Here is a 25902-nt window from a genome sequence, read left to right as displayed (position 1 = left end):
ACAAAACACAGTATATTTTTCAAAAACACATTATTTTAAGGAAGAAAGTTTTTTGCATTGGAAAGAGTGATTTAACAGTTTGCCTATCATAAATTATAAATTATTATTGATGATAATTTTTATCTAAAACCAGTGTGTCATATAAAATCTAACTGTAGAATCAAACAGTTACAAATGCACCTAAAAAGACTGATGTGGACAAGTTTAAAGGAAATCATATGGAGATTTATAATGAAGCCACATTTCTGTTTTTTTTAATGATGCTGTGCTGTCTTTTGAGAACAGGTTCTGTCTCTAATGAATATTAGGATCAGTGTGTATAGTAGAATAAGAAACATTGATACATTCAGTAAAACTGAACGTAACTGCAAAGTAAGTAGATGAGATATTTAAATAAATAAAGTTTAGGTGGCTTTTGCTTTCCACATTCCTAGAAAATCCCAGGCTGATTTTTTGCCTCCTCATTATAGTGCTAATTTATATAATATGCTAAATACATTGATTCTTTCCCTTTAGGTTGAGTACATTTATAAATGAGAACATCTTCCATCTCTAGTCCCAGTGGGCCCTTATTTTCTTTTGTCCTTGTGTTTTTGCTCTCTATTAGACGTTAATCCATCTGTAGCATAATGCCAGCTGCCTCTTTCTTATATGTTTTTTTTTGTGTTGACACAAGCTTTTGAGAATCAAGCATTACATGGAAAAATCTCCCAGTGGAATGCTGCTTTCACCTGTTTTCAGCTTCCTGTAACCAGTAGCTGGAAGGACATGTCAAAAAGAACTTCTGTGCAGCCTTTGAAATGCTTTTGGAAAGTGTTAAGAAGTTTCTGGCAGGTTTCTCCTTTTTCTTTGCAGAGCATTCTTTCTTCTTCTGGAGGTATCAAAGACATCAGCTCTGTGGTCTGTTTGTTTTACTGTTTCAAACCTGTGGTGAACATCTCTTAAATTCCATTTTTATAGTGACTGTAACTGTATGCCATGGAGAGGGGCCTCCTGAACTGCTGGAACACCAGTGCATTTTTTATCATTATAGTTAAATTACCAATGTTCTTTTTACTGTGGCATATTTATTGTTGATGAATGCCAAGCTGTCAGTGTTGGCTTTCGTTTTCTTGTAAATGCTGACAGTAGTAGGTGCTGCCTTTGGGCAAGTGAGTTTTTGTGTGTTCAGGTACTTTATTAACTGTTATTCAAGTTATTGATACAGTGATGTGAAATTCATAGCAGACATTGTGGTAGAAGTGATGTCTTTCTCTCCAGCTGATTTCTTTACCTTGATTTCTCTGATCTTTTTTTCTCATCTGTTTACATGGAAGAAACCGTTAGAAAGCCTGGAAGTATACCATGGTAGTGGTCATAATATGGACATAAAGAATTTAATTCTTCTATTGATGGTAATTAGTGGTTCTTTATCTCTGACATAATGTGGTAGTATAGTGTCATGGCAACATTTGTATCCATTGTTTGCTTAATTAAGTGAATTAATTTAGGCATTGCATTGAAATGCCAGCAAACTGTAGTTACCCAATCATATTTCAAAGTGTAAAAAATCATTTATTTACTTAAAGAAATTTTCAGTCATTACAGCTGGCTTTGTACAGCCATACTAATATTTACCTGTGTTCTAATACTGATACTACAGTTAATATTCTCAGTCCAGAAATCCTACCCATCTAGGTATCTATTTTTTTTTTTTACCTTTCTGGTGCAGGTCCTTGTCAGGCAAACCACAGAATTGGAGGGAAGGTTTATTTGGCAGCTGTCATACAAACACACACAAAAAAATCCTTGAAAGAAAGAAAAGAAAAAAAAAAAAAAAAGGGGAAAGAATTGTGGAGGTTTCTCAGATTCTCTTTTACTCTTTAACAGTAAGAAGAGACAGGAAAAAGTAGAATTAGTAGATACCTGAAATTTTGTAGCAAAAGTTAATAAAGCAATAAGAATAATGGGAGTTAACAGTCTGCATTTACCTGTATCTTTGTAATCTAAAAGACATGAAGTTTTCTTTTGTTACTTGTTTGCATTTTAATTGTCTTTAGAGTTCTTTAGAGACATGGCACGCATGGTAAAAAATGTATTGCTAACTTTTTGGTACTGGTTATTGAACAATGCTTCATTTATTTATTAATTTCAGGGTGATGTGTTAAAACCCATGAAATAAGTAGCACTTTCAGAATACACCTGTAAATGTTAAACTGAAATAACACTTCTTCAAAAATTCAAAGCTGGCACTTAGAAAATCTCAGAGTAGTTTTGTGTAGTTGCCTTCTGCAGTAGTATTTAAAAGAAAAAAGGAAATGGATTAAAAGGAATAAACTTTCATTTACCTAGTAACTGATAAAATAAATATTTAAAAACTTCAATAAGGATTGTATGTACAGAGTTGCCTAGATGGTGCTTAGATATGGTTCTGTCATTGCAGTGGTGTATTTCTTATTCTTAGTAAAGCAATAACTCTCTGTATATTCAGATGTACAAACCCATTTTTCTTGGTTTATGTGGAACTTGGGGAGACAGGTATGGTACAGAAGATGGAAAAATGTTTCTAAGTGGGTTTTTATGGGGAGGGGGGTTGTTTGGGGTTTGGTTTGTTTGTTGGTTGGGGTTTTTTTAACTTTTCAAATAATAGTGTTTGCAGTAAAGTCAGGATAGAATTTTCCTATAAATATGAAAGGAACTAAAGAAAATGTGTATGTGGAAAAACAAGCTTGTGAATAAAGTGATTTCTCTTAGTTGAATAAGCATCTTTACACTTGATGGTTCGGTGATTTTTGTTTTGGTTCATAATAGTAAGAATGAAACCTTGCTTACAGTTTTAAAATGAGCACTCATTAAAGCTTTATATTAATGAAAACTGTTGGAATTAAGTATTTCAATTATGCAAAGTTTAGCTTAGTTTTTTTCAATGTTTTTTTCATGAAATAGTGTAGGCAAGTATGGCTTTGCTCCTCTGGAATTATTGTGTTGACTAAGTCTTTGCAATGACTTGAAGAAGAACATTTCAAGGTGATGTTTCAAGTTACTAATATTTCCCAAGTATGAGGATCGTATGAAGTATATACAGTGTGACAAAGTAACTTTGTTAATATGACATGCTATATGACTAGAAACTTGTCTCTACAGAACTGACTTGTTTTCTTCAAAATTAAATATAGTTAAAATACTCTTTTCTCCCTTTGCTCATCATATGCATCCATCTTACCAACACACTTTTGTCTTACAAGCCAGCTGTTAATGGTACTTAAATAAAAATGTTGAAATTACAGTATATGTTTCTACAGAGTTACTTTGAAATATCTTCTAGTTTCAGTAACACTACTGGGTTTTTTAATTTTTATTGCATACTGTTGTTATTTCTCATGTTCAGTGTGCAACCTGAATGGAGAATTTGACTCTGGGAGCTTTGTCTCAAAGAATCTGCAATGTTCAAAGGTTTTTTCTTTCAGATTTTTCAGTCATTTTTAGTATATTAATTGGGTTTTATATTATATGAGGTTGTTTTTAAAGGAACCACAGATACAATTTGTATAATCATATACCTTCATGGGTTTTTTTTTTAGTATTTTTGTTGAGTTTTTCAAGACAGTAATCTGCTGACTCTAAGGCAATTAATGTTTTTCTAAAATTCTTAGACTGTGCTCAATTATTCAGTATTATGCCGTTATTAGCTATTTAATGTATTCTTGCCATTAAACTTTCATTTCCTTTTATACAGTTAAATGTCATTAAAGACTGAACTATACCAAGTTTGTCTTGTATTAAGATGAGTGGTTCAACACTCCAAGCTTGAAATTCTAACCAAGCAGGTTAATCTTCATTTCAATAAACTGAAAATATAGGTATTACTACTGTGCACTGCTATGAAACCATATAGGTGGATATTACTGTTCCAAAATCTCGATATTTATATATTAAGAATCATCACATTGTTGGTTTCTACTTTTTGCCATTCTAAATTAACATTATAAGCTAACGAAAGAATACAACTTCCTTTTTATGCTTCTGAGGCTTTAATGAAGAAGAGAGGATTACTTAGAAAGTAAGTTTCTTAGGAGGAAAATTTGTATTACATAAAGTTTTTGATCATACTTTTAAGGTCCAATTGTTAAATTACTATTTACATACCTACCCTCCCATTAGTTAGAGCAGGAAAATCCAGGTGGAATATTAGGCCTCCTTCCAATGGAAGATATTTCCAGCTTTGGTATGCTTTCATGTAGCTTGTGGAACGACAGCTTTCTAAGTACTCAACAGTATCCAAACGCTACGGAAATGTTATGAACAGAATATCCACCTGAATTTCCTTTCTTTATTCTGCAATTTGTTGAGCATTTTCTGAAGAATCATTTGTGGGTTTAGTCTCATCTCAAAAATAAATGGTCTATATGATTTCTCTGTATATCTCTTCCCTCCTTAGTTTCCAGGTTTGCTATTTTGCGGAGAGATGGGAATCTCAAAATATTGAGTAATTAGAAATGTGATACTAGGCAGGGTCTCAAATTAGAGTCTGAAGTATGGGGAAAGGTTGAAGCATGAGCTCTGCTGTATTAATAATAAGAATCTGCATGGAATAGACTTGTTACAAGTAAAAGCCACAGGGAGCCAGGCTGCATGATTTTTGTAGTTCAGGGAATAACTTGTGTCTTTTGTTCTTGGCTTTTGATATGTACAGCATAACACTTGCATCAGCTACAATTCAGTATCAGCAGAACTAGTTTAATTGTGTACTAGCTGTTTTTTTTACAGTGATTTGTGACTTTGTATCTTCGTGGATATAAACAACCACAGCAGAAGAAAACAGCAGACTGATGCTTACTTCCTTCAAAGCAAACTAGTATTTCCCTTAGTAGCTTGCACCTTTCCTGCATTTGCAAATGAATTGTTCTAAAAATGTTTTTCTCATATAGGGGAAAAAAAAGCTACTTTTTTCCTATTTAAAAGGATTATGCCAAACTTTTAATGATGACTGCTGGGGTGGAAGTCAATCTCAGTTTCATTTCTAGACTTACTTCCAAATTGAAAAAAATACTTCTGTTGTTCCATGGTGTTTTTCTTAGTAATAATTTTTCAGTACTGTTTGTCAGTTAACTGGGGCAGGTGGGTGGATATTCCATTTTTATAAATTCTGTCAAATTACACAGTTAAGGGGAGAGAACACCCTAAATGAGTGTACCCAGTACAGGAAGCCTGAGGCATGAGCTGAGCTATGTGGCTAGGCAGTAAGGAATCCACAAAGAAGACACATCTGTAGTAAAAGGCAAAGAAAATTAGACATAATACTGCATAATTTTGTCATTGTTAGTTATGCATAGTGAAAATTTTACATATAAAATATACGTATATAATATGGAGGACATGACATCATATGACTTGAACATAGCAGGGCATCATAGTCAGATTCTCACAGCAAACTAATTTTCAGTGTGTATTTTCATAGAATGTATTATACAAAATTAATCATTTATTAGAAGAAAAATGGCCAAGGTATTTGGAAATTTTATAAAGTCAGTTGTATAGTCTGTTAACGGCAAATCTTCACCATTGGAAAGAGATCATTTAATGGAAAAGTGTGCCACTGTGTTGGTATGAACTTGCAGACATGTAACATTAATATATAAAAATGTCATGTTTGAAAGCAGGACAGCACTAGCAAATTTTCCAGTTCTAACCTTTGTACTGAGTTTTCTTTATTTGTTTGTGTTTTACTGTTAGATTGGATTATACTTGAATCATTTTCCTTAACAAAACCTTACAGCTTTGCTGAGAGTGCCCGAGAGCAATATGAAAAACTGTCCAACATGCACAACAACATGACTAAATTGTATGAAAATTTGGGAGAATACTTTACCTTTGATCCCAAAGCAGTAAGCATAGAAGAATTCTTTGGCGATCTGAGCAACTTCAGAACTCTATTTTTGGTGAGTAATGTCTGCAAAACATTATACATATTCTTATTTCTTCTTTCTCCCAATTTTATTTCTTTCTTCTTCTCTCTATTTCTCGTATTATAGTTTACATTTTGTTCTGTGGCAGGGAATTGGGTTTTGGTCACTGATAGCTGTCAACCTCCAGTTTGTAACTTTCTAACTCAACTGTAAATGTGGTTGAGATATATGAATATTTAGAAGACATTGTTCTTTTTTTTCCTCTATTGATTGACGCACAGCAAACAGACATGATACTGAAAAACATGTTAAAATGAAGACCTGAATGGATATGTCTGCGTTCGTGTTGTGTTAGAATCTGGCTGGTGCCTTAATGATGCTGTGATGCTAAGGCTGAGACTTTCAAGATGAGCTCTGTATCGCTGGCAAAACTCATGAAGTTCACTTAGGTGCTTATATTACTATTTCCAGTCATCCACTGTGGTTGATGTCAGGGTATGGCTTTTTTATGAAGGAATTTAAGAATTTTATTTTTAACAGCTCAGTTTTTTTAACAGGTTTAATGTCATCTTTCCTAGTGGCTGTCTGGAAGCCATAATTAGCTGCACCATAGGAAATGTACAGGCAAAACAGATGCCTAGAATGTCACATTGTGTCTCCAGAGAATATTAACAGCTCCTGGAAATACCACCATTTACCATACAGCTGTGGCTCACTGATCTGTCTATTGCCAGTAGCTGCCTTAATTTTTCAGCATTTGATCATACTTACGGTGGGAAAATAAATCACTGAATAACTTTTCCCATGTTCTAAATGTTGTCGTCACCTCTTGTTCTATCACTGTGCACCTCTGAGAAAAATGTAGCTCTGTCTTCTCTACACCCACCCATTACATCGTAGGCAGCAGTTAGGTCTTTGCAGAGCCTTCTCTTCTTACAGCTGAGCAAACGCATTTCTCTCTTCTGCTTGTCACGTGCTCAAGCCTCCTTATCGTCTGGGTATCACCAACTGGACTCACTCCAGTGTGTCTGTCTCTGTCTTAAACTGGAGAGCCCAACCTGGATGCAGAACTCCAGGTGTGGTTTCAGAAGTACCAACAGAGTAGAAGAATCGCTTCCTTTAATCTGTTTATTACAGTTTTGCAGAGCCCAGTGTGCATTCTGACTGCTCTGCTGCAACACCACGCTGCTGTCTCGCATTCAACCAGATGCCCATGAGGACCTTCATCTTCCTGCAAAACAGCTTTCTAGGATTGCATTTGCATTTTATGTTAGTAGTGTTTTAGGGCTAAATAGAAGCCTTGTAATGCGAGCCTATACTATACAAAAATCCTAGAGGTTGGCACCGGGAAGGGTTGCTTTTTTTTTAAAAAACAAAACAAAAAAAACCCAAAAAGAACCCAAACAAAAAACCAAAAGCAAACGACTAGGTTGAGTTTCATAAAAAGTATTTGTGAGAATAGCCTGCTAGTTTTAGGTTTCAGTGCATCTCTGAAGCCTGTAGTTAATGGGTGATTCTTATTTGGCCTAAATTGTCCTAACTCCCCCCCCCCCTTTGTGATCTACCTAATTTAAATGAGGTTCTGTTTTAAGAAAATTTAGTGAAACATTTTATTCACATGCTTCCAAATCTAGGTTGTTCAGGTGCTGTATTTAGTCACAGAATAATTTTAATTTGAATGGAGAATAAGTTTTTCTTCAGTGTGAATTAGTTTCATTTGTATTTATAACAAAGCTCCAGATACCCCATTCTCACTGGTTTAGCAAGCTGTCAAAGATTAGCACAGTTCTAACTTTATTTCTAAGCACTGAAACAGCTATAGCAATCAGAGTAATGAAGGTATTGAGATTGCTTGTGCAAGCTACTGTTAGTTAATATTTACAGATAATCCTCTGGTTAATGCTATGGGCATCTGTTTGCATCTTCTGCAAATAGTCCTCTATGGATATGGAATGGTGGTGTGAATTGTATAAACTACCCTAATCATTTATAGTGAGAAATATTATCTGGGTTTTATTTGCCAGAATCTCCTTCACTTTGTTTGCTTTCCATGGGTGAGTGCACAAATACCTGTGTTCTTCTGAGTACTAGACAGTACTCAAAGCAGATAGCAGACTTGCCTTGATTTTATTATTATTGTTATTATTTAATAGGAGGGGAAGAGGCTATTGTGAAAGTGTTTGGCACAGTTAAAACACCCTCTGTAGTTGAATCCTTTTCTTCTGCTAGGTTTGATTTTGAGCAAGTAGGTTGTGTATATTTTCAGCAGATTGTAACTACTCTGCTTTTTTCAAATGTATTCCATCTTTTATTTATATACTAAATCAGTTTTAACAGACTTTTTAAAATCTTGATACAAGGAGTAGCTATGGGCAAATCAAAAGTAAGACCAACTCTGGTAGGCACTCTGTAGTTAGTCATGAACTAGTGCTTGCTTGTTTGTTACTGAGCATCACAATAACTTCACGTATACATTATTAAAATCCTTGGTATAGGTTTTCATGTTCTGATAATATCTCATCAAAACCCTTCATCTTCTGGTGTAAAGACACTCAACAAACCAATGTGTTGCAAGACACAGTTGTCTTACTACCTAATTGACATGAAGTGCCTTCTATGTTAAGGGAAAATCATTACAGATACAAAGTTCTGTTGCTTCTCCCATCAAAGGGCACAGCCCACCTCATGTTTCAGGGACTGGGGGCTTTTCTGCTTTTGGAGTTTTGACAATCCTATGTATGGTCAGTTCCTATGATATTCATTAATATTTATGTTTTACCTAATAATAGTAAACTGCAATAAAATGCATTTCTAGGGTGGTAAATTATTGCAAAGTCTAAACCTCTGTAAATTAATCCAGTTTATCAAGACAGCGCTGTCAAGTTCTGTGTTCTGGTTTGGAATATTAAATTTCCAAATAGAAAAGACATACTACAAAAACAGTCTTTCTGAGTTTCCAGAAAAGTAAGACTAATTACTTGCATTGCTTTATAATTTCAGAAAGTAGACAAAATAATTTGCTAGGATACTGTTCTAATGCTACCTGTTGGTCTAAATAGTTAATTATATTCATGTGATGCTATGCTCTTTAAAATTTTTACCTGTCCTTTTATCTTCTAAGCTTCTTTTTAAAAAGAGTTACTTAATAAGGAAATTAACTTGGACCATATGTATGATGCATAGTAATTTAAATAGTAATGCTTCAATATTAAAAAAGTGAAATCTGAGGCTTGCATAGCTTAAGGAGACACTTTCTTTTCCTTAGCAACATTTGTGCTTCAGTCAATTCAGTTGTTCAGATATATACAGTAGTAGTAGTAATTGTAATTAGGTCTTTTGAGAATTTCTTATTTTATCCACTAGAGCAGAACCTTTTAGACTTTAGTGGCATAAAGTTGTTTAGGGGTTTAATTTTTTTCCAGACACTTGAGGAAGGCCCAGGGCAAGCATTAAAAGTTCACAGTACAGTAATTTTTTTTTCTATGAGGAAAAAATTACTAAAAAGCATTAAGCTTTTTTTGCAGGTTTTTTGTGCTTGTGAGGAGTTTCCCAAAAGGAGAAAGACACTGAAACTCATTTAATCAGTGGAATTTACTGTAAAATAAGTCATAACTATTGATATAAGAATTCAGGAGCAATCAGAAAAGCCTGAGGTATACAGCACCTACAGATATTCCCTAGAGCATGCGTGTTTATTAAATTTGTCTGGTTCAGACTGTTGTAATGCCTGCATGCTTTCTCTAAGTGATCCCATTAACTTTTTTTTAGTATTTTGAGAAATGACTGAAGCATAATTCCAGATATTTTTAAAATATTGATGACTTGCTTCTTCCTGTTTGTCGTTCTCCTCCATTATTGCTAATGCCTGTGTATTGATAAAGCTTGTTTCTTCTGCTGCTAGCAATTTTAACTTAGAAGTTCAGACATTCTTCAGATCTCTGCTTCTGTGTTTGTTGCAAACTTTTCTGGTGTGAACATTTATGATGACAAGACAAACCATAGAATCATAAGGTAATTTTGGTTGGAGTGAGACGCTAAGAGGGTCATTGAGTTTGATATCATGCTCAAAGCAGGGCTAGTGTAGGAGTTAGTTCAAGCTGTGTGAGACCTTGTCCGGCTGAGTCTTGAGTATCTGTATGAATGAAGATACCATGACTGTGGGAGACTCTATTGGCTTTGCTAAACCCAAAGTATTTATGTGAGAGACTGTATTGGTTTTGCTAAAGCCAGAGTGACCAGCATCCATTGCCTTCCCCTCATTCACAGAGCCAGTCATCTCATTAGGGAAGGCAGTCAGGTTGGTCAAGGCACAATTTACCCTTGGTAAGTCCAGTGTGGCTGGTTTTGGTCACATTCTTGTCTCTTATGTGCCTGGAAATGGCTTCCAGAAGGAGTTGCGCTGTGACCTTCCTGAAAACAGAAGTGATGTGCAGTGTGTAGTTCACCAAGCTTTCCTCACTCTTTTGAAGATGAGCATGTTGTTTTTTCCAGGCACTAGATGTTTCCCTTGAGTCCCAGAACTTTTTGATAAAATAGAGGCCTTGCAATGCCATCAGTGAGTTGCCCAAACTGCCTGTGAGACAGTGATGGCAAAGGCTGAGATGAAGGTAGCCCAGAGTACCTCAGCCTCTTCTTTGATGTTGGGTTCCATGCTATGTTCAGCAGCAGACCTGCCCTTGTAGCTGTAAAAGCCTTTCTTATTGCTTTTCATGTCCCTTGCCAGCTGTATCTCCATCTGAGCTTTGACTTTATTATTTAGTCCCTTCCCTGGGCAGTATTCCCCCTGGATAGCATAGCTGTCTTTCCACTCTTTTGTATTTCTGTTTAGTGTCAGAGCTCTGTCAGGCATTCCTTGTTCAGCCAAGCTGGCCCCTGCCCCACCTCCTCAGCCTCCTGCATGGCAGGACAGGTGATTCTTGAGCTCTGAGAAGGTTTCCCTTGAAGGTCAGTTATAAATAATGAATGCTTTACATATACATCGTGTTTTAATTGAAACTACAATGTATATAGCTCAAGATAATTGGCCTTTGTCAGCACTTAAAATTCAACATAGCCCCTCAGAAAATCTTCACTTGTCTATTTCCTTTGTACAAACAGCTGTTGTATTTCCTTTGCCTAACCTGTGATTCTGTGTATGATTCCTCAGTGTAAGAGTGAGAGTATTGACTAAATAAGTTGATTGTAATGACAATTTTTCTTTCTTTCATTTACAACTAAAGAATATCTTATGTTATAGAAACACTAGCTGAATTGCATGAATTTGAAAAAGATGGCATATATGTGAATGTCTTTAAAGATGAATCTAAAAGAATTAAATCAGACATATATTCTGAATGGCACATTCCCAGGTCATAGAGAAAATTGTGTGTGTTTGTGTATGTATATACATTTGTAGCTTGATACGTGTTTGTCTTATAATGCTCATATCAAGCTATTTTAATGTTAAGAAAACAGCTAGTCTTTTGAAAACTCATGTTAAAGACTTCTGATGATCATTAGAGGAAGTGCCATATATCAATTGGAAAATAATGCCTATTTGATTATTTGATGAATGCATATAAATTTTTATTTCATCTTTTCTAATCACTTGCCTTTTGCAAGTTGGACAGAAATGGTATTTAATAAATGCACTTCCACGTGGTCTAAGCATTCAGAAATTCTTAGGCTTTATGGCAAGGTGTAGACTATATGAGAAAAAATTTTCTGGAACAGTCAGTGTTGTTTTTTCATCTTTCATTCTTCTGATCAAAATGTATCAGCAGTACAGTGATATTCCTTTGGTCCAATATTTTCTCTTCAAGTTATTTTCCAACAAAATTTTCTGTATAAATAAGTTGTTATTCTGTTATTCCTAAACAACAGGAGGAAAAAAAATTATAAGTAGACAGTGTGGGCCGATACAGTAACTGACCTTTCTCAGTTTTTGTGAGACATATTGATTGCTCTTGGAACACCTTTGATAATTTTCCCAGCAATAGACAATTACTGAAGGTATTGACTTATTAGTGGAAATTTTGTTGTTCATTGGTTTATGTCTTTAAAAGTGTCCAAATACAAAGCTTCCAGTCAAGCACCAAATTAATCTTTTGTACTTAGTTTTTATCAACATCTGTCTGCATTTGTGTGAGAGAGAGTAAGTATTTTTTGGGCTGTTCTGTGATATTAGGAGCAGAAAAAAAGCACTTTGTAGTTAGGAATTCACAGTCTAAGTGACACCATTAAAACTGCCTATCATGATTGCAAATAGCCGAAAAACTTAACAGCACCTCTGACCAATCATCTGACCAAATATTCCTTGTGAGCCATTTGGGTTCACTGAGCTGTACTATAGTGAATCAACCTAGAGATGCAGATAGAAGAAACAGTTTGTTATTTTATTTATTATTCTATATCTACTCACATTTTATCCCCAGGCTTCTCTAACCATTTATACAGGAAACATAATTAGAGCCAAGGGTAGCGAGACAACGAAATAAAGTTTGCATCACTTTACCCCTCTGTCTCTTACAGTTGGAAACCTTGTTCCTCATGGTCCCCTCCTGACTTTACTGCTTCTTGCTCAGTCTCTTTTTTTTATCCTAAGATTAGGTAGAATGTTTAAACCGTTGAAGTGAGCTTTTAACTAGATTTTTCCTGGTACTTGTGTCACCTCTGTCTATGTTTACTACTTTGATTTTGTGCTTAAGTATGTCTTGGTAACCTCATTGCATTCTAGGCATATCACAAGAAATAAGTAAAGCACTTCAGCGTGACTTTCCTTTGCAAATGGAACACAATTCAAAATCAAGCCTGGAGGGGTGGGGGTGGGGGGGGAAGGGTATTTATTCTTTTAGAGCTGACAATTACAGAGAAACTGAATCAAAAGTAGAAATAAGGTTTGGCTTTTATTTTTTTTCTTTGCAGTTAAAATAGTAGATCCACTGAATAGTAATAATATGCCTTTTATATTTAGGACTATTTTGAAGAAGAAATGTTTTTCAGATTTTATTGATTTAGTTCTTTTCTTCCATTGAAAGTAAACACAAATTTCTATTGTCCTTGAGGACAATTGCAACCTGATACATTTTGGTTTGTTATAGTTTCAGACTCTTATCAAATAATGATTAATCAGTTGCCTGAAGCAACATGCCAGTTTGTTCTTTTCTGTTTTGGTTCTTCACTTTAACCTGCTGTCTCACAGAGTTTATATCAAATGATCTGAAATATTTTTAATCTGTCAGTTTCTGAATGTTTGTTTCTGCTGCTGCTAGAGTATTTAAAAATATCCACCAAATCTGTCATGCCTACGTTTGAAAGTGGACATAAACTTCCTTTTAATCAGATTGTGTGCTTTATGGAAGTTATATAAAATACATACTTCAGCATTAGATAGGAAATGTTCTTTTATCTTATACAGTTCTTAAATGTTTCAGATTGTTTGCTCTATGGGCACCCCCTTTAATGCAGATAGTCTGAAACGTGAATTTTGAGTCTAAAAAAACCAATGTTGTAATAATGTCAACAATTATTACAATATAATGTAATAATGGCATTTATGGACATAGTTGTTATGAAATGTAGAGAAGCTTTTTCCTTCAGTGAAGTGGTATTTTTTTGTATGTGGTAGACAGTTAACAGTGGTGCTGGCTTCCCTCACATTTGTGTAAATGCAGCTCATTGAATACGGAATTAAATTTTTAAATTACTTATAAATATAGTTAGGGAAAAGTGTTGTATTCTAGTTTAAGTAAATATTTAAGCTGATGTGAGTAACTCATCAACTGGCAGTATGAGAGATGGGTTCTTCTAAAAGACCTGTGACATAAACAGCCCTTTTGTATCAACATTGACCGTTGATTGATGATTACTGTGTTGCTGGGATCCTTTAGAGTAACGCTATAATACAAGATTCAGAAAGTGAAAACCTCCCCAAAATGATACGACATATGAAGTGATCAGTAAACGAGACACTTTTATTGTGGGACCACTACCCTGGTGTTTCAAGATTTTTATAAGATCGATGCCCTGTAGCAGACAGGAAACAAAACATTTGTTATGTTGCCTTCATAAGAAAAAAACTTTTACCAAAGTGGATTCAGCATCTTGAGTATAAATGTACCTGTAAGACCTTTTCTTCTTCCTTTTATTTGTTTGCTTGTAACTTGCTTCAAAGTAAATTTCAAGCTCCATGACTCAGGAATGTTTTTTCTGTGGCTTTTTTGAAATGTCCCTTGAATAGAGCAGGTCATTGGCTACAATAATATAAATCAATGGATATACAATACATAAATTAATACATAATAAACACATGATTTACTATGAAATGCAATACATAGTCAAGCTAAATTCCCAGCTTTCAAACTCATAAATTGAGTTTGTAATTCAGGAGTGGTTTAAAAGAAAGGCTGTGTTTATTCATTGTTCTCCCTGGTTATTTGTCTGGGAATACAGTTTCTCCCCTCTGCCTAAAAAGTAACAGTTCTTTAATGTAGTCTGAAAGATAACAGTTTCTAGCTAGCAGGAAGCTATGAAAAAATAAAGAATAATGAGCAAGAAGTATTTTCTTGAAATTTCCCAAGAGGTAGTATCAAAAGTGAAACATAGTCCTTATTAAGAGGCAGTATATAGCAAGCTCTTCCTCCCCCGCCCCAAAAACCTGCACAAAGACCCTTTTGTAAGCTCTCTAAATTCTCATCTGAGTGCAGATGTCCAGCTAGTGCTGAGGAGAGATTTTTTTTTTAACCATGATATTGAACAAATCAGGAATTAGGTGTAGGCTAGGGAAGTTTACAAGTAATGGAATCAGAAGCAAAAAAAATCACATAGGAGCAGTAACTCATCAACTTTACTGACAAGCCATTAGTACTACTAGATAAGTAGCTACTCTATTAATGATATAAAAGGTAAGGATGACAATTATCTTGGAAGATATCCAAAAGATTTAAATAATAATAAAATAAACTGAATTACAGTACATTGCATTTGCAAGCACTTAAAGGTAGGCAGATTTAGGAATAACAAGCAGCGTAGATGGGATTGGGATTTGTTTCTGACAGCTTGTTTCTGTGGCGACCTGGTTGCTCTTGTGGATGGGGTAAAAGCAATAGATGTCATCTTTCATGGTAGTGATGCCTTTGATTAAGTAATATTTTCAGAAGTAATATGGGAAAACATGGTCTAGAGGAAACTATGAAGTAAAATTTTCTAATCTTGAAAAGGAACAGGTTTAAAAACTTTTTCTTAGAATTTTCCATTTGATAGTTTTAAACAGACTCTGCATCCAGTGCTGATGGCAGCAAGTCCAACTGAGTAATGTCTTTATTCACAGGATCTTGGAAGTTTATAATATTTCAATGAGGATTTTAAATCCTCTTTCCACTCTGGAAACCAGGCACTGTTTAGGATTTCAACAATCGCAATACTTAAGCTGTGAGTCACCCACATGTTGAAAACCTCTTGGAAACCAGTAGACTTTATTATCTGCTCTAAGTGACACCCTTTGGCAAGATTCTAAAAGAGACCCTCCATAGAAGATGCTTACAGCTACAGATGCTTACATCTGCACTGAACATATTTCTAAAAAGCTGTCATGGGTTAGAATGAATCTGACTTCTCTCTAAAACCTACACAGGGGGGTTTCATATAGCTTAGCCTCATCATTCTGTTTGTTCATATATCATATTAAGATAATTTGATAATTTGAATCCGTGTTTGTCTTAATTGTGATTTCAGATTGATCACTGCATTATTGCATCTTCAATTAGCTTGCTGATGTTGTAGTAAATTATAGCTCATTCACTTCCTTAAGTTCATATTTGCTTGCTTCTCACGTTTAGGAAAATCCAAAGCCAGCTAACAGAATTGGATTATCCTGTCAAAATATAATATGAAGCATGAAGTGGAAGGTGTAAGAAACCTCAAGAAAAAAATTGCAGATGAATAAGCGTATCCCCTCAATGTTGGGTTTTTTTATATTTATAATTTCTTTGGAGTGTAATGCCACACAACCTCTAGAACACTTTCTTCTGATAGTCCATCAGCCTTGTCTTAAAGGAAGCATGCAAAATCTTTCAAACCCAGGCAGTTTTATTTTTTTATTTAAATATTTAATATACACTGAATTGTGTGTAATTCTCACAGTCTCTATTAAAATTTTTTGAGCATTTCTAGCCAGAAACTTCAAAACCTTTCAACAGATTATATTCAAGGTCCTGCTGTTTAAAAAAAAAAAAAAAAAAAAAAAAAATCATTTTTTCTACTGGATTTAGGCTTTTGTAGGAACAGATTTTACAGATTTAACTTAGAGTGAATTTTTGGTGAAGAACCTAAAGGGTTATCCTTGCATGATGATGCAAGGCTTTTCCTGCCAACATATTGATTTGTCTCATCCTTGGTTCAGAAAGATCCCTTTTTGAACAAAACAATAGTTCATCAGATGTGGGCCTTGGTTTCTTTTCTCAGCTTGTACCCAAAACAGCTACCATATGTTTTGCTTGACTTCTTAAAATTTCTTTTTGGTAATGACATTACTACAGTTTTGTTAATGTGCGTGTTATTCAGGTATAACCTGAATATATTCAGGAATAACCTGAATTAGGCAGGCAGGTATCCAGATAAGGTTTTAAAGGAGCTATTAAAAAGAGTCTCAAATCTGTCCACTTGAGGGCTATTTAGTAATTATTCAAATGTATACTGTAAAGTAATTAAGACATAGAATATAGTTTTTCATTGGTAGCCTTAAACTGGCTGAAAAAACAGTAAACACTGAAAACCTCTTCTACCTTGCACTGCTAGACAGTTGTGTTTTTGCAACACAGCTGATAAGCCAGCAGCAAAACCCTTCTCCCTACCTGAATATACAAGAGCAGCTACACTTGCCAAAAATCTTAATCTGTAATGACATGCCAAAGACATTTCATGTCAGATGTAATGGCCCTGATGCCTGAACCATGGGGCAGTATCCCAAACATAATCTTTTCTACTTACTGTTTCATGACCACCCATCAGGAAATTCAATTTGTCTGCTCTTGTTTAATACCAGCTCATTGCATCTCTTTTCCATTCTTTTCATAAGGATAACAGTGTATTTCAATATGTTATCCTCCAAGGAATACTCATGAAAGATCTTTCTTTTACATGTAAACTGATTGCTCAATCTGCTGTATTTTAACTCTCTTTATTTCCGTAGATTGACTTCCAGTTAATCTGAGTTCGTTGTTCCTAATGAATTATGACTGAAAAAGATTACTTTTTTTTTTCCTGCAACTTCAGTTCATATATTTTACAGTTGCAAGGCAAATTTAGGGAAGGCCTGAGGGATCCCAGGCAGCCTTCATTATTGGTGCATGACCGCTTTGTGGCCAACTGCATCTTTAATATCCAAGGAGGTTTGTGCGTTACAGTTTGTTTTCTTTCTTCTTGTTTTTAATAATTTACCTTTGAGAGTCTATTTACAACCATGTTGGTGTGTGAATGTCTGTTTGTCTGTCAAAACTTAGGATATGTGCAGAATGGAAGAGATATATTAATTTTTTATTTGCTTCTTAAGGAAGCCAAGCTATAACTTGCAGTCCTGAGAACAAGAGACTTACTTCAGTGAATCCTGATCAACACAAGGGGGAACATGAAGCTATGTGCCCCTTCAACTAGCTCCCTTAACAACTGATGATATCCCTTTGTGAGTCTATTTCTCTGAGAGAGACAATAATTTGGGTTTTAGTTTTATTTAAAAAAAAACCCCAAACAACCAAAACCCCAACCAAAAACCCACGCTCAAAGTTCCCTTAACTTTTAATTTGCAGTTGAACTGGCAAACCTGCTTGCTGTTAGGCACCAACCAAAAATACTGAGGGTCATGAACAGCACATCAGAAAAAAGGGTTGTATACATTAAAATATTTACATCTGTTGAGATTGACTTGAAAATTATTTCAGTTTTTGCATACATTTACAAACCTTGAGAAGACAGTATCTAGATGAATACTTCTCAAAATCTTTTCCAAAACTTCTGTGAAGGCTTTTATTCTTAACTGTGGATTGCTTCTCACTTTGTGACACTTGTCTGGCTTGTTATATTAGTTTGTTCTTATCCTTTAATTAGGGAATAAATACAGTTGTGTATTGTATACCTACGAACGCTAGTATGTACTTTGTCACTGTTGAGCTACATTGCGGTAACAAAACCGCTGAATTTTTCCCCTCTTTTAGAAGCAATGCCAGTTACAGAGCTGAGTCAAAACTCTCTTTACCTTTATTTACAGTCATATTCAATCAACTTTGAAGAACTATGATCAAATTTGTTAGCAATATTATTTCAAATATATAGTATGTTTATAAATACAGATGAACATATATTTTTCTTTCAGCACATAACTTGAAAACATCTGGGAGTATGTTCTTGCAGATGATTTATTTCAGGCTTTCATCCGACTCTGACTTAATGTACGATAGGAAGTGACATAACAAATATGAAATGGTTAAGAGTCCGACTGCCTGATGGAGAGTAATAAAAAGTGCATTCCAGGTCCTTTGGATCTGAGATACTTTACAAAGGAAAGGGGTTGCGTGCACAAAATGATGGTGATGATTCAAATATGTCATCCTTGTTCTTTTTTTCACAATATTAATTTTGAATTGGTATGTAGATGAAAAGAAGATACGTTAAATTTCAAGGAATGTGGCCTAAAAGTATTTGGGTGGGTAGGAGGTTCAAGGGAATTGGGGATGGCAGGAAAGTATCCACTAAATATTACAGCTGTTACCAAGTAGTTACTGGAGTACTACAGCAACCTTAAGAGCAGGTAAGACACTTTTTTTTCTCTAGAGTAGCCCTTTCATGTTGTTAAGAAAATGTTTCTGAAGCTGTATGTGTGTGGTGCTGCATTGCACTCCCAGTTCTGAAATGGCCAGTCTATGGACCAAAAGCCCCCAAGGTGTGTTGGTGCGATGCCCTGCTGGGGTTTCTCCTTCCGGCCTTGCAGAGAGCTCAGTTTGACTACTGCAGAAGGTGCTGGGTGTTAGTGCCCTTTTGCTGCAACCCGTACCTGTTGTAGCAACAAGTTGTGTGGAAAAAGCTCTGGTATTTCACATTGGTGCTGAGTGGATCTTTACTTGCTGTCCCCAAGTGTTCCTTTATAGTCTCTGGAAAGAGGCTATATGTGAATATACACTAAAGCATTTACACCCTGGAAGAAAATAAAATACTAGGAAATGTGCATTTTGAAGAAATAATGGACAGGCCCATCTGCTTTCTTTGTGCTTCCTGTGCTACATTTGTTGGAATGGTGGGTTTTGTTTGGTATTTGTTTGTATGTAGACATGCATGTATATGAAGGGATGAGTGCAGGTAGATAAAAATAGGGACTCTCTCACACAGTTATCAGTATTTTGTTATTTTACAGTTCTTCAGGAAGATTAAACCGTTATTTTGAATGGCTTTTGTTTGAATCATCATTGGTAGCCAGCATATTTTATGAACTGCAATCTGTATTTTCATACATCTCCCTCCAGCTAGGACTTACAGAGTCTGGCTCAAAGTGAATTTCCAGATACAATAACTTTGGAACTTGTTTAATTCAGTCTACTGTAGTCTTCCTGTTAGAAAATGTGACAGAATCTATGATCTAATCATAGTATGTCAATGGCTAGTGGGCCACTAGTTCAGCCATGACATTTCTTATTTGCTTTCTCTTGTAAGATTGTGGGCATTTACTTTCATTACAGCCTGTGAAGTTGCAGTAAAATGAAATCTCTGTCAAGTGTGATTGAATGTGCAGAGACAGAAGTGTCCAAAACCAAAAAGGATAAAACATTGATTTTTCTCCTTTAATTCTCTTTTCTCTTTCCTGAAAGAAAAGGTGTTTCTCAGTGCGCTCAGTTACGTGATGGTATAGCAAATGCAGTTCTTGGTCCAATTTTCAAGTGCATCCACAAGTAACATCACTGGTAACTGTGGTATCCAGCATCTCTGCAAAACAGTATCAGCTTTTAAAGAAGGGCCTGTATGTAGTATTTTACCTCAGTAATGTCTTGAAATGGCATATGCGCACTGAAATACACTGTCCTTTGCTTGGGTGAATATTCTGTATTTGGAGGCATTTGGGAGTCTTGGATTACAGAATAATGATATCATTTATATAAGTCTTAACATTTAAAGGTGCTTTAGATAGGGTTTTGATTTGAAAGTGACAGTCATTGTCCATAGTTTCTTCCTAGCATATACACAGTAAGGTGAATAGTCATCTTCATTTATAAACATTTGAAATGTATTTTTTGAGGAATATATAGACCTGTATATAATACAAGTCTGCCCTAAATTTCTTAAGGAAATTTTACTTGTAAAATAATAACTGATATGTTGTCTTGGATTTTTACAAATACATCCACAAATAAATCATCTTTGTATTTGTGAACATATATGATTTTCCTAGTTTTTAAGGCATGCATAAATTGCATAGGAAATAAGGTAAACATTGGCACACAAACCATTTATCTTATTCCCTGTACTTTGTAAGTATTGATTGTTCAGCTTTTTGAACTGAAACTTCATTAATGAGCATGCACCGTGTTAATTCTGGACATTTTTGAATCCAGTATCTTTACTGTTATTATTGTTTGTTGGTCATAGTGTGTTGGGACTCCCAAAATCACTAGGTAGAGGATGTTAGTATACTGTGAGTTGGAGAGGACAGGGAGCAATAAATTTGTAGCTGTTGTGAATATAAATAAGAAAATTATCCCTAACATTTATCATGTATGTCTATCTGACATTAGGTGAAATTCCATCGTGATGGATTTCAGTGAATTTCTTCATGATAAATGAATCTTAGGGAAGGCAAAACTAAGGAGAAATTTAGGATCTTGGGGAACAGCTTAAGGGAATTCAAATATTTCTCTTTTTTGAGAGAGCAGGCAATGTAAAAGGAGTTATGAAGGTATTTGTGAGAAGTAGTGATCAGTAAGTGTAATGAGTGTACGCGTCCAGGTGCTGGCAGCGGGGGCTGCAGGACCTGCTCTGTGAGGAGAGGCCGGGGCTGCCCCGGGCCGGACACAGCCAGTTCCCGCCATTTCTGGACAGCTCCTACAGCCCCACTCCAGGGCCCAGCTGGCCCAGCAGCGAAGCTGGTGGTGACTCTGTAAAATCCTGTTTAAGAAAGAGCGACATATTGCATGGCAGTGAGGAGTGAGGGGGAAGAGTGTGCAGAACAGCCCTGCGAGTCCCAGGGCCAGAGGAGGAGGGAGGAGGTGCTCAGGCCCCCAAGCTGGGATGGCCCTGCAGCCGGTGGAGAAGACCTGCAGCGGAGCAGGGTGATGCTGAAGGACTGGAGCCTGCAGGGAGGACCCACAGTGGAGCGGGTGAAAAGTCAGGAGGAAGGAGTGGCCCAGACAAACTGTTATGGACTGACTGTATCACATGGGGCATGGCGGGGGGCATAGAGGAGTTGAGAATGAAGGAGTGGAGTTGAGTGGGAGAGGAAGGGGGAGAGGTGTTTTCTTTTTTGTCTTTGTTCCTCACCATCCAACTCTATTTTCATTGGCAATAAATTAAATTAATCTTCCCCAAGTGTTTTGCCCATGACAGTAATTGGTGAGCGATCTCCCTATCTTCCTCTCAAACCATGAGCTTGTCATCTTGCTCACTCCCCATCCTGTTGAGGAGGGTGAGTGGGAGAGTGACTAGGTGGGTGTCCGGCAGCCAGCCAAGGTCAACCTACCACAGCAAGAAATTGAGATTAATTTCCTTTGGAAAAGGAGGATATCTTCTAGACCAGATGGAGGCAAGATCATGGCAAGTGGTTGGTTGTTTTGTTTTTTAATTCAGAGATGTTCTCTTACATTTGTAGCTTTTAGTTTGGTAGTCTGTGTAACCTGTTTACTCAGAGATTTAGAGTAGTGTAGGTTTAGAGTTTTAATCTATAAATTTAACTGTTTTCCATTACTTTTGATGTGTGTTGTATCCAGACTGCTTTGGCTATTTCAATTAAAATATTTCAGGAATTGTAGCTTAAATTTTAGTAACTGAGTTTCAATTACTTGTAATTGAAGTCCATTATAGTGGGAATTAGGCTTCATCCCCATTCATCCCTCCTAACAGCAAGATACATACTTAAGCTAGACTTGAAGTCTTAATAGAAAAAAACCATGTTGCTGCTGAAAAATTTGGATCTTCATTCACTGTAAATTCAAAGCTATTTCAATTTTCAATGTTCTGATTATCTGATAATTCTGATGTGTACAAATAGCAAGGTAAGTTATGTTTCGTCTAAGATTTTTGAAGATGCTTGAAGTATTGGGTGCCAGTCCTTGTTTTGTTTTCCCCCTCATTGGATGAATACAGTATCTGTGCAAAGTTATTTTTGTTATTCATTCTAGTTTTTCTCAGTATATAGACACCCATGTTCATTTTATCTAATGCAGGAGGCATTAAAAGAAAACAACAAAAGAAGAGAAATGGAGGAGAAAACTAAGAGAGCCAAATTGGCAAAAGAGAAGGCTGAACGAGAGAAACTGGAGCGACAGAAGAAGAAGCAGCAGTTGATTGATATGAACAAAGGTAAGGCATCATTTTTAGTAGAGAGATTTGTTAAAAGAAAAAAAAATAGGGAGTAACAAACTGAAGGCTATTCCTGATCAATATGAAAAATTTTTGCTGTCTGTTTTGAAAGCTGAAAAAAAAGGTTAACTTTTTCAGTGAAAATTCTATTTTCTTTCAGCCTACCTGATCATGTAATTCCATATCAGCCACTTAATGTGTAATGTTCCTTTCAAGGCATTTTGTTGTGAATTATTGACTTGTTTTCGTTTGTAGCAGTTAATTGATTTTTTTCATATGGATTTACTTCCAAGAAGAAGTATCTTACTTGCTTTGTTGTTAATTTCATTCTGTAAACATCTCTATAATCAAAGGTAGTGTGGCAATTAACGTCTTTCTTTTTGGGCTTGGAGGCTCCATGTTATAATGGATGTTCTCCCAACAGTCCTATTAGGAGCTAGAAAATCTGGTTGAACTTGGAGCCTAAGTAGAGAGTGACATTTCAGCATGATGAAAAACAATGTGTTGAGCTTGTCAGTTGTGAGAATATTGTATGTTGCATGAGGCCACCCTGAGAGAGAGGAAAGTAAGAAAGCAGGAGGAATTGGGTGGTCCTGAATGATAATGATGCTGTGCAGATTTCCATACAGTTGTAAAATGCAGCCTTTATTCTTTGCCTCTTCGACTCCAGAAGACAAGTAGAGGTAGTAAAACTGTACACTGGATTGTGGGGAATATTGTGAGGCTGCAATTTTTTGTTCCGTTTCTGTGAGTGTGTTTATCTGCTTATCTGACCTAGATGTAAAACACTTGTCCTTCTTACTTGCTGAACAGTATTAACAGGTACATACTCATGGAAAAATGCTGTTTGTTTTTCGGTTAAGGTCAGCATAGGAAGATGTGATCATGTATTAACTTTGTGTAAGGATGATGTTGCAGTAAACAATATAAGTACGACAAACTAACATAGTGCTATGCTGGAGATTGATCGAATGGGGGTAAATTTAGAAATAACACTGCCTTTCAATGGCATATATACAGCATCTGTGAAGTAAATTTATACAAGCATGAAAAATAGTGGAGAAATGCTAGACCAGTGAAACAGACCCACTCCAACATGTAAGAGGATGACTGTGGAGGTGAACACAGAGTCATGAAGAGACAAGGTAGTGGTTAGAATGTCCATCACTGATAATGCAGTAGTAAAAAAATATTATCACATAATACTTATGATGCTGTTTGGTGCCACATATATTTAAAATGCCAGTATTTCTGTCATATCAGTAAGTTCCCCATCACTAGTGAAAATCTATGACTTGTGTGTGGACAGGCAGCCCTCAAGGAATGTTAGCCAGCCAACTTCCCCTTTCCGTTTGACAACCATGTTTCTCTAGAACCTGCAGTTACACTTGTATCAATATATCTTACAAATATATCACCTATTTAAGCATTACTTTGACTGAATCATATTTACAATGATTTCAGCAGGTAGTGCTGTTTTATCTTTATTGGTACATGTATACAAGCGTCACAACTTTGTGCTTTTTTTTCTGCTTAGTAATTTCACAGTTTAAATTTGGTAAAAATGGAAACCCAGATATAAATATGCAAAAACAAAGAAGCAGACAAAGTGAGAACAAGTTTTTTTTACAAGTGGAAAAATTTTCTTCTGTGATCACTTTCTATGTACTATTAATTATATTTTAAGAAATCATAAATTAGATTTGATACTGTGTTTGCTGATTATGATAAATTGTTTTTCCCAATACTTCATTCTTTGCATTCTGAGTTTAAAAACTGAATTTGTATTCATGTACTTGAATTTGAATACCATGATAGAAAACAAATTATGTGGGAATCTGGTAAAATTCCTGGTGTGTTTGTGTACATCACTTCGCCACAAAGCCTCAGAGTTTTGCCGTTTACTTGATTGGTTTCTGTTGTTTTTGAAGTGACTTCCCTCAGGCTGGTTTGGAGGGTTTCTGCAGTGGTACCACAAATCCTATTATTTTTGTCCTTGCTTGAAGTGGCAGTGACACTGCATGGAACTGTAGCATAAGTTTTAGTCAAGAACTCTGTTGTTTTGTACAGATGACAAACTTCAATTTGATACCATATAAAGATTCTTCTAATAATTTAAGTTTAGCTATAAACAAAATATAAAATTTAAGTGCAGGTGATGCATAAATACATTTTCTATATTTTATGAAGTTAAGGTCGTGGAGATGTCTAAAGAGACTCTTCTAATCCATTCTTTCAACATTTGACTAATCTTCCTCTAACATCTGTCACCTGACCAAAAAAAAGTCCTTTGTAATATGGACAGGCACTTTTCTGTGAGTAGGGCAAGAAAAACTTAATCCCATCATTACTCTCCCCTCTAGCAGTGTGCTTGAAGGCATACTGGGAGAGGTTAGTTTAAAGTACCACTTAAGACAAGGTAACATGTTTTATTAGCTTTTGAAAAGTATGAGAAGCCCGCTGGGATGCTGTTATCAGTGAATTGGACTGTGTTTGAGGGCTGTAACTAACAGTTTGAAGTTACACCTTCTTAAATTGTTTTAGCTCCGTTGTTGAGAGCATTCTTGTCTATGTATATTAATTTTTTAAGCAGGTGAGGAGTAGACCATGCTTAGCAGTAATATATATGCCTCAGTATACTGGTAGCATTTTCCTTTTTGTCATGAAACACTTTTCTGAATAGCAGGTACAAGTTTAATTTTGCATTATATTTCTTTTTTACTGAAACTGCAAATATGTGAATAACTGTACATAGCCAAATGCACCAAAACTGCCATTTAAATAACTAATGTTGCTAAGTTGGTGAAACAAAGTTAATCTAATACTTCTAAGATAATTTTTCCAATTTTTAAATATATTGAAGTAACTATTTCACATATTACAACTCTATTGCCTTGGTAGTAGACGGGGGGGATAGCTCCATTCCCACTGGATTCCATGACATTGCTATTCAAATAACTGTTTTTGCCAAGTAACTATTTTTTTCTTGATACATCTACTTCTGTATGCCCATTGCTGCTTATATAAATAGTTTGTAAATTTGTTTAAGTGAATGTGACACAGAAGACTTAGAGGAAGGAGGCAGATGTCCTCTCAAGCTGTCATTTTGACAAGGTGATTTTCACCCAGAGGGTGTTTTAACCTAACTCTCTTCCAGTTATTTCTCTAGCTAGATCTTCAAGAATAAAATGTTAACGCATTGCTACAGTCTTTCAGGTCAGAGCAATAGGGTTCCTACATTTTCTAGCCTTTTAGTGTGTAGTTCTATAATAAGTATTTTTTGCTTTTACCTGGTTACACAGCTACAACTTTTTTGTGGCCACTGGAGAATTCATATTAGAATTAATTAAACATTACAGTTAATACCTGTTTCTTAGTGTAACTGAGAGAGCAGAAAATTGCAGTGTGGCCAGAATCAAGAACTGTCCTGTATAATACCTAGTTATGAAGTAATCTCAGAGTTGCCAGTATTTTAAAGAGCAGGTTA

General features: G+C 35.6%; 1 protein-coding gene across 1 annotated transcript in view; it reads left to right on the top strand.

Moving 5' to 3' along the window:
- The window catches only part of DIAPH2 (diaphanous related formin 2), a 247805-nt gene that overhangs the window by 140875 nt on the left and 81028 nt on the right, over window positions 1-25902 (top strand). Inside the window, exons 25-26 of the mRNA XM_074834780.1 lie at window positions 5755-5918; window positions 22280-22415. Of these exons, the coding sequence (XP_074690881.1) occupies window positions 5755-5918; window positions 22280-22415 (300 nt within the window). The remainder of the gene's footprint in view (window positions 1-5754; window positions 5919-22279; window positions 22416-25902) is intronic.

Source organism: Strix aluco, chromosome 10 (assembly GCF_031877795.1).
Source record: "Strix aluco isolate bStrAlu1 chromosome 10, bStrAlu1.hap1, whole genome shotgun sequence".
Lineage (NCBI taxonomy): Eukaryota > Metazoa > Chordata > Aves > Strigiformes > Strigidae > Strix > Strix aluco.
This window is presented reverse-complemented; position numbering and strand designations above follow the sequence as displayed.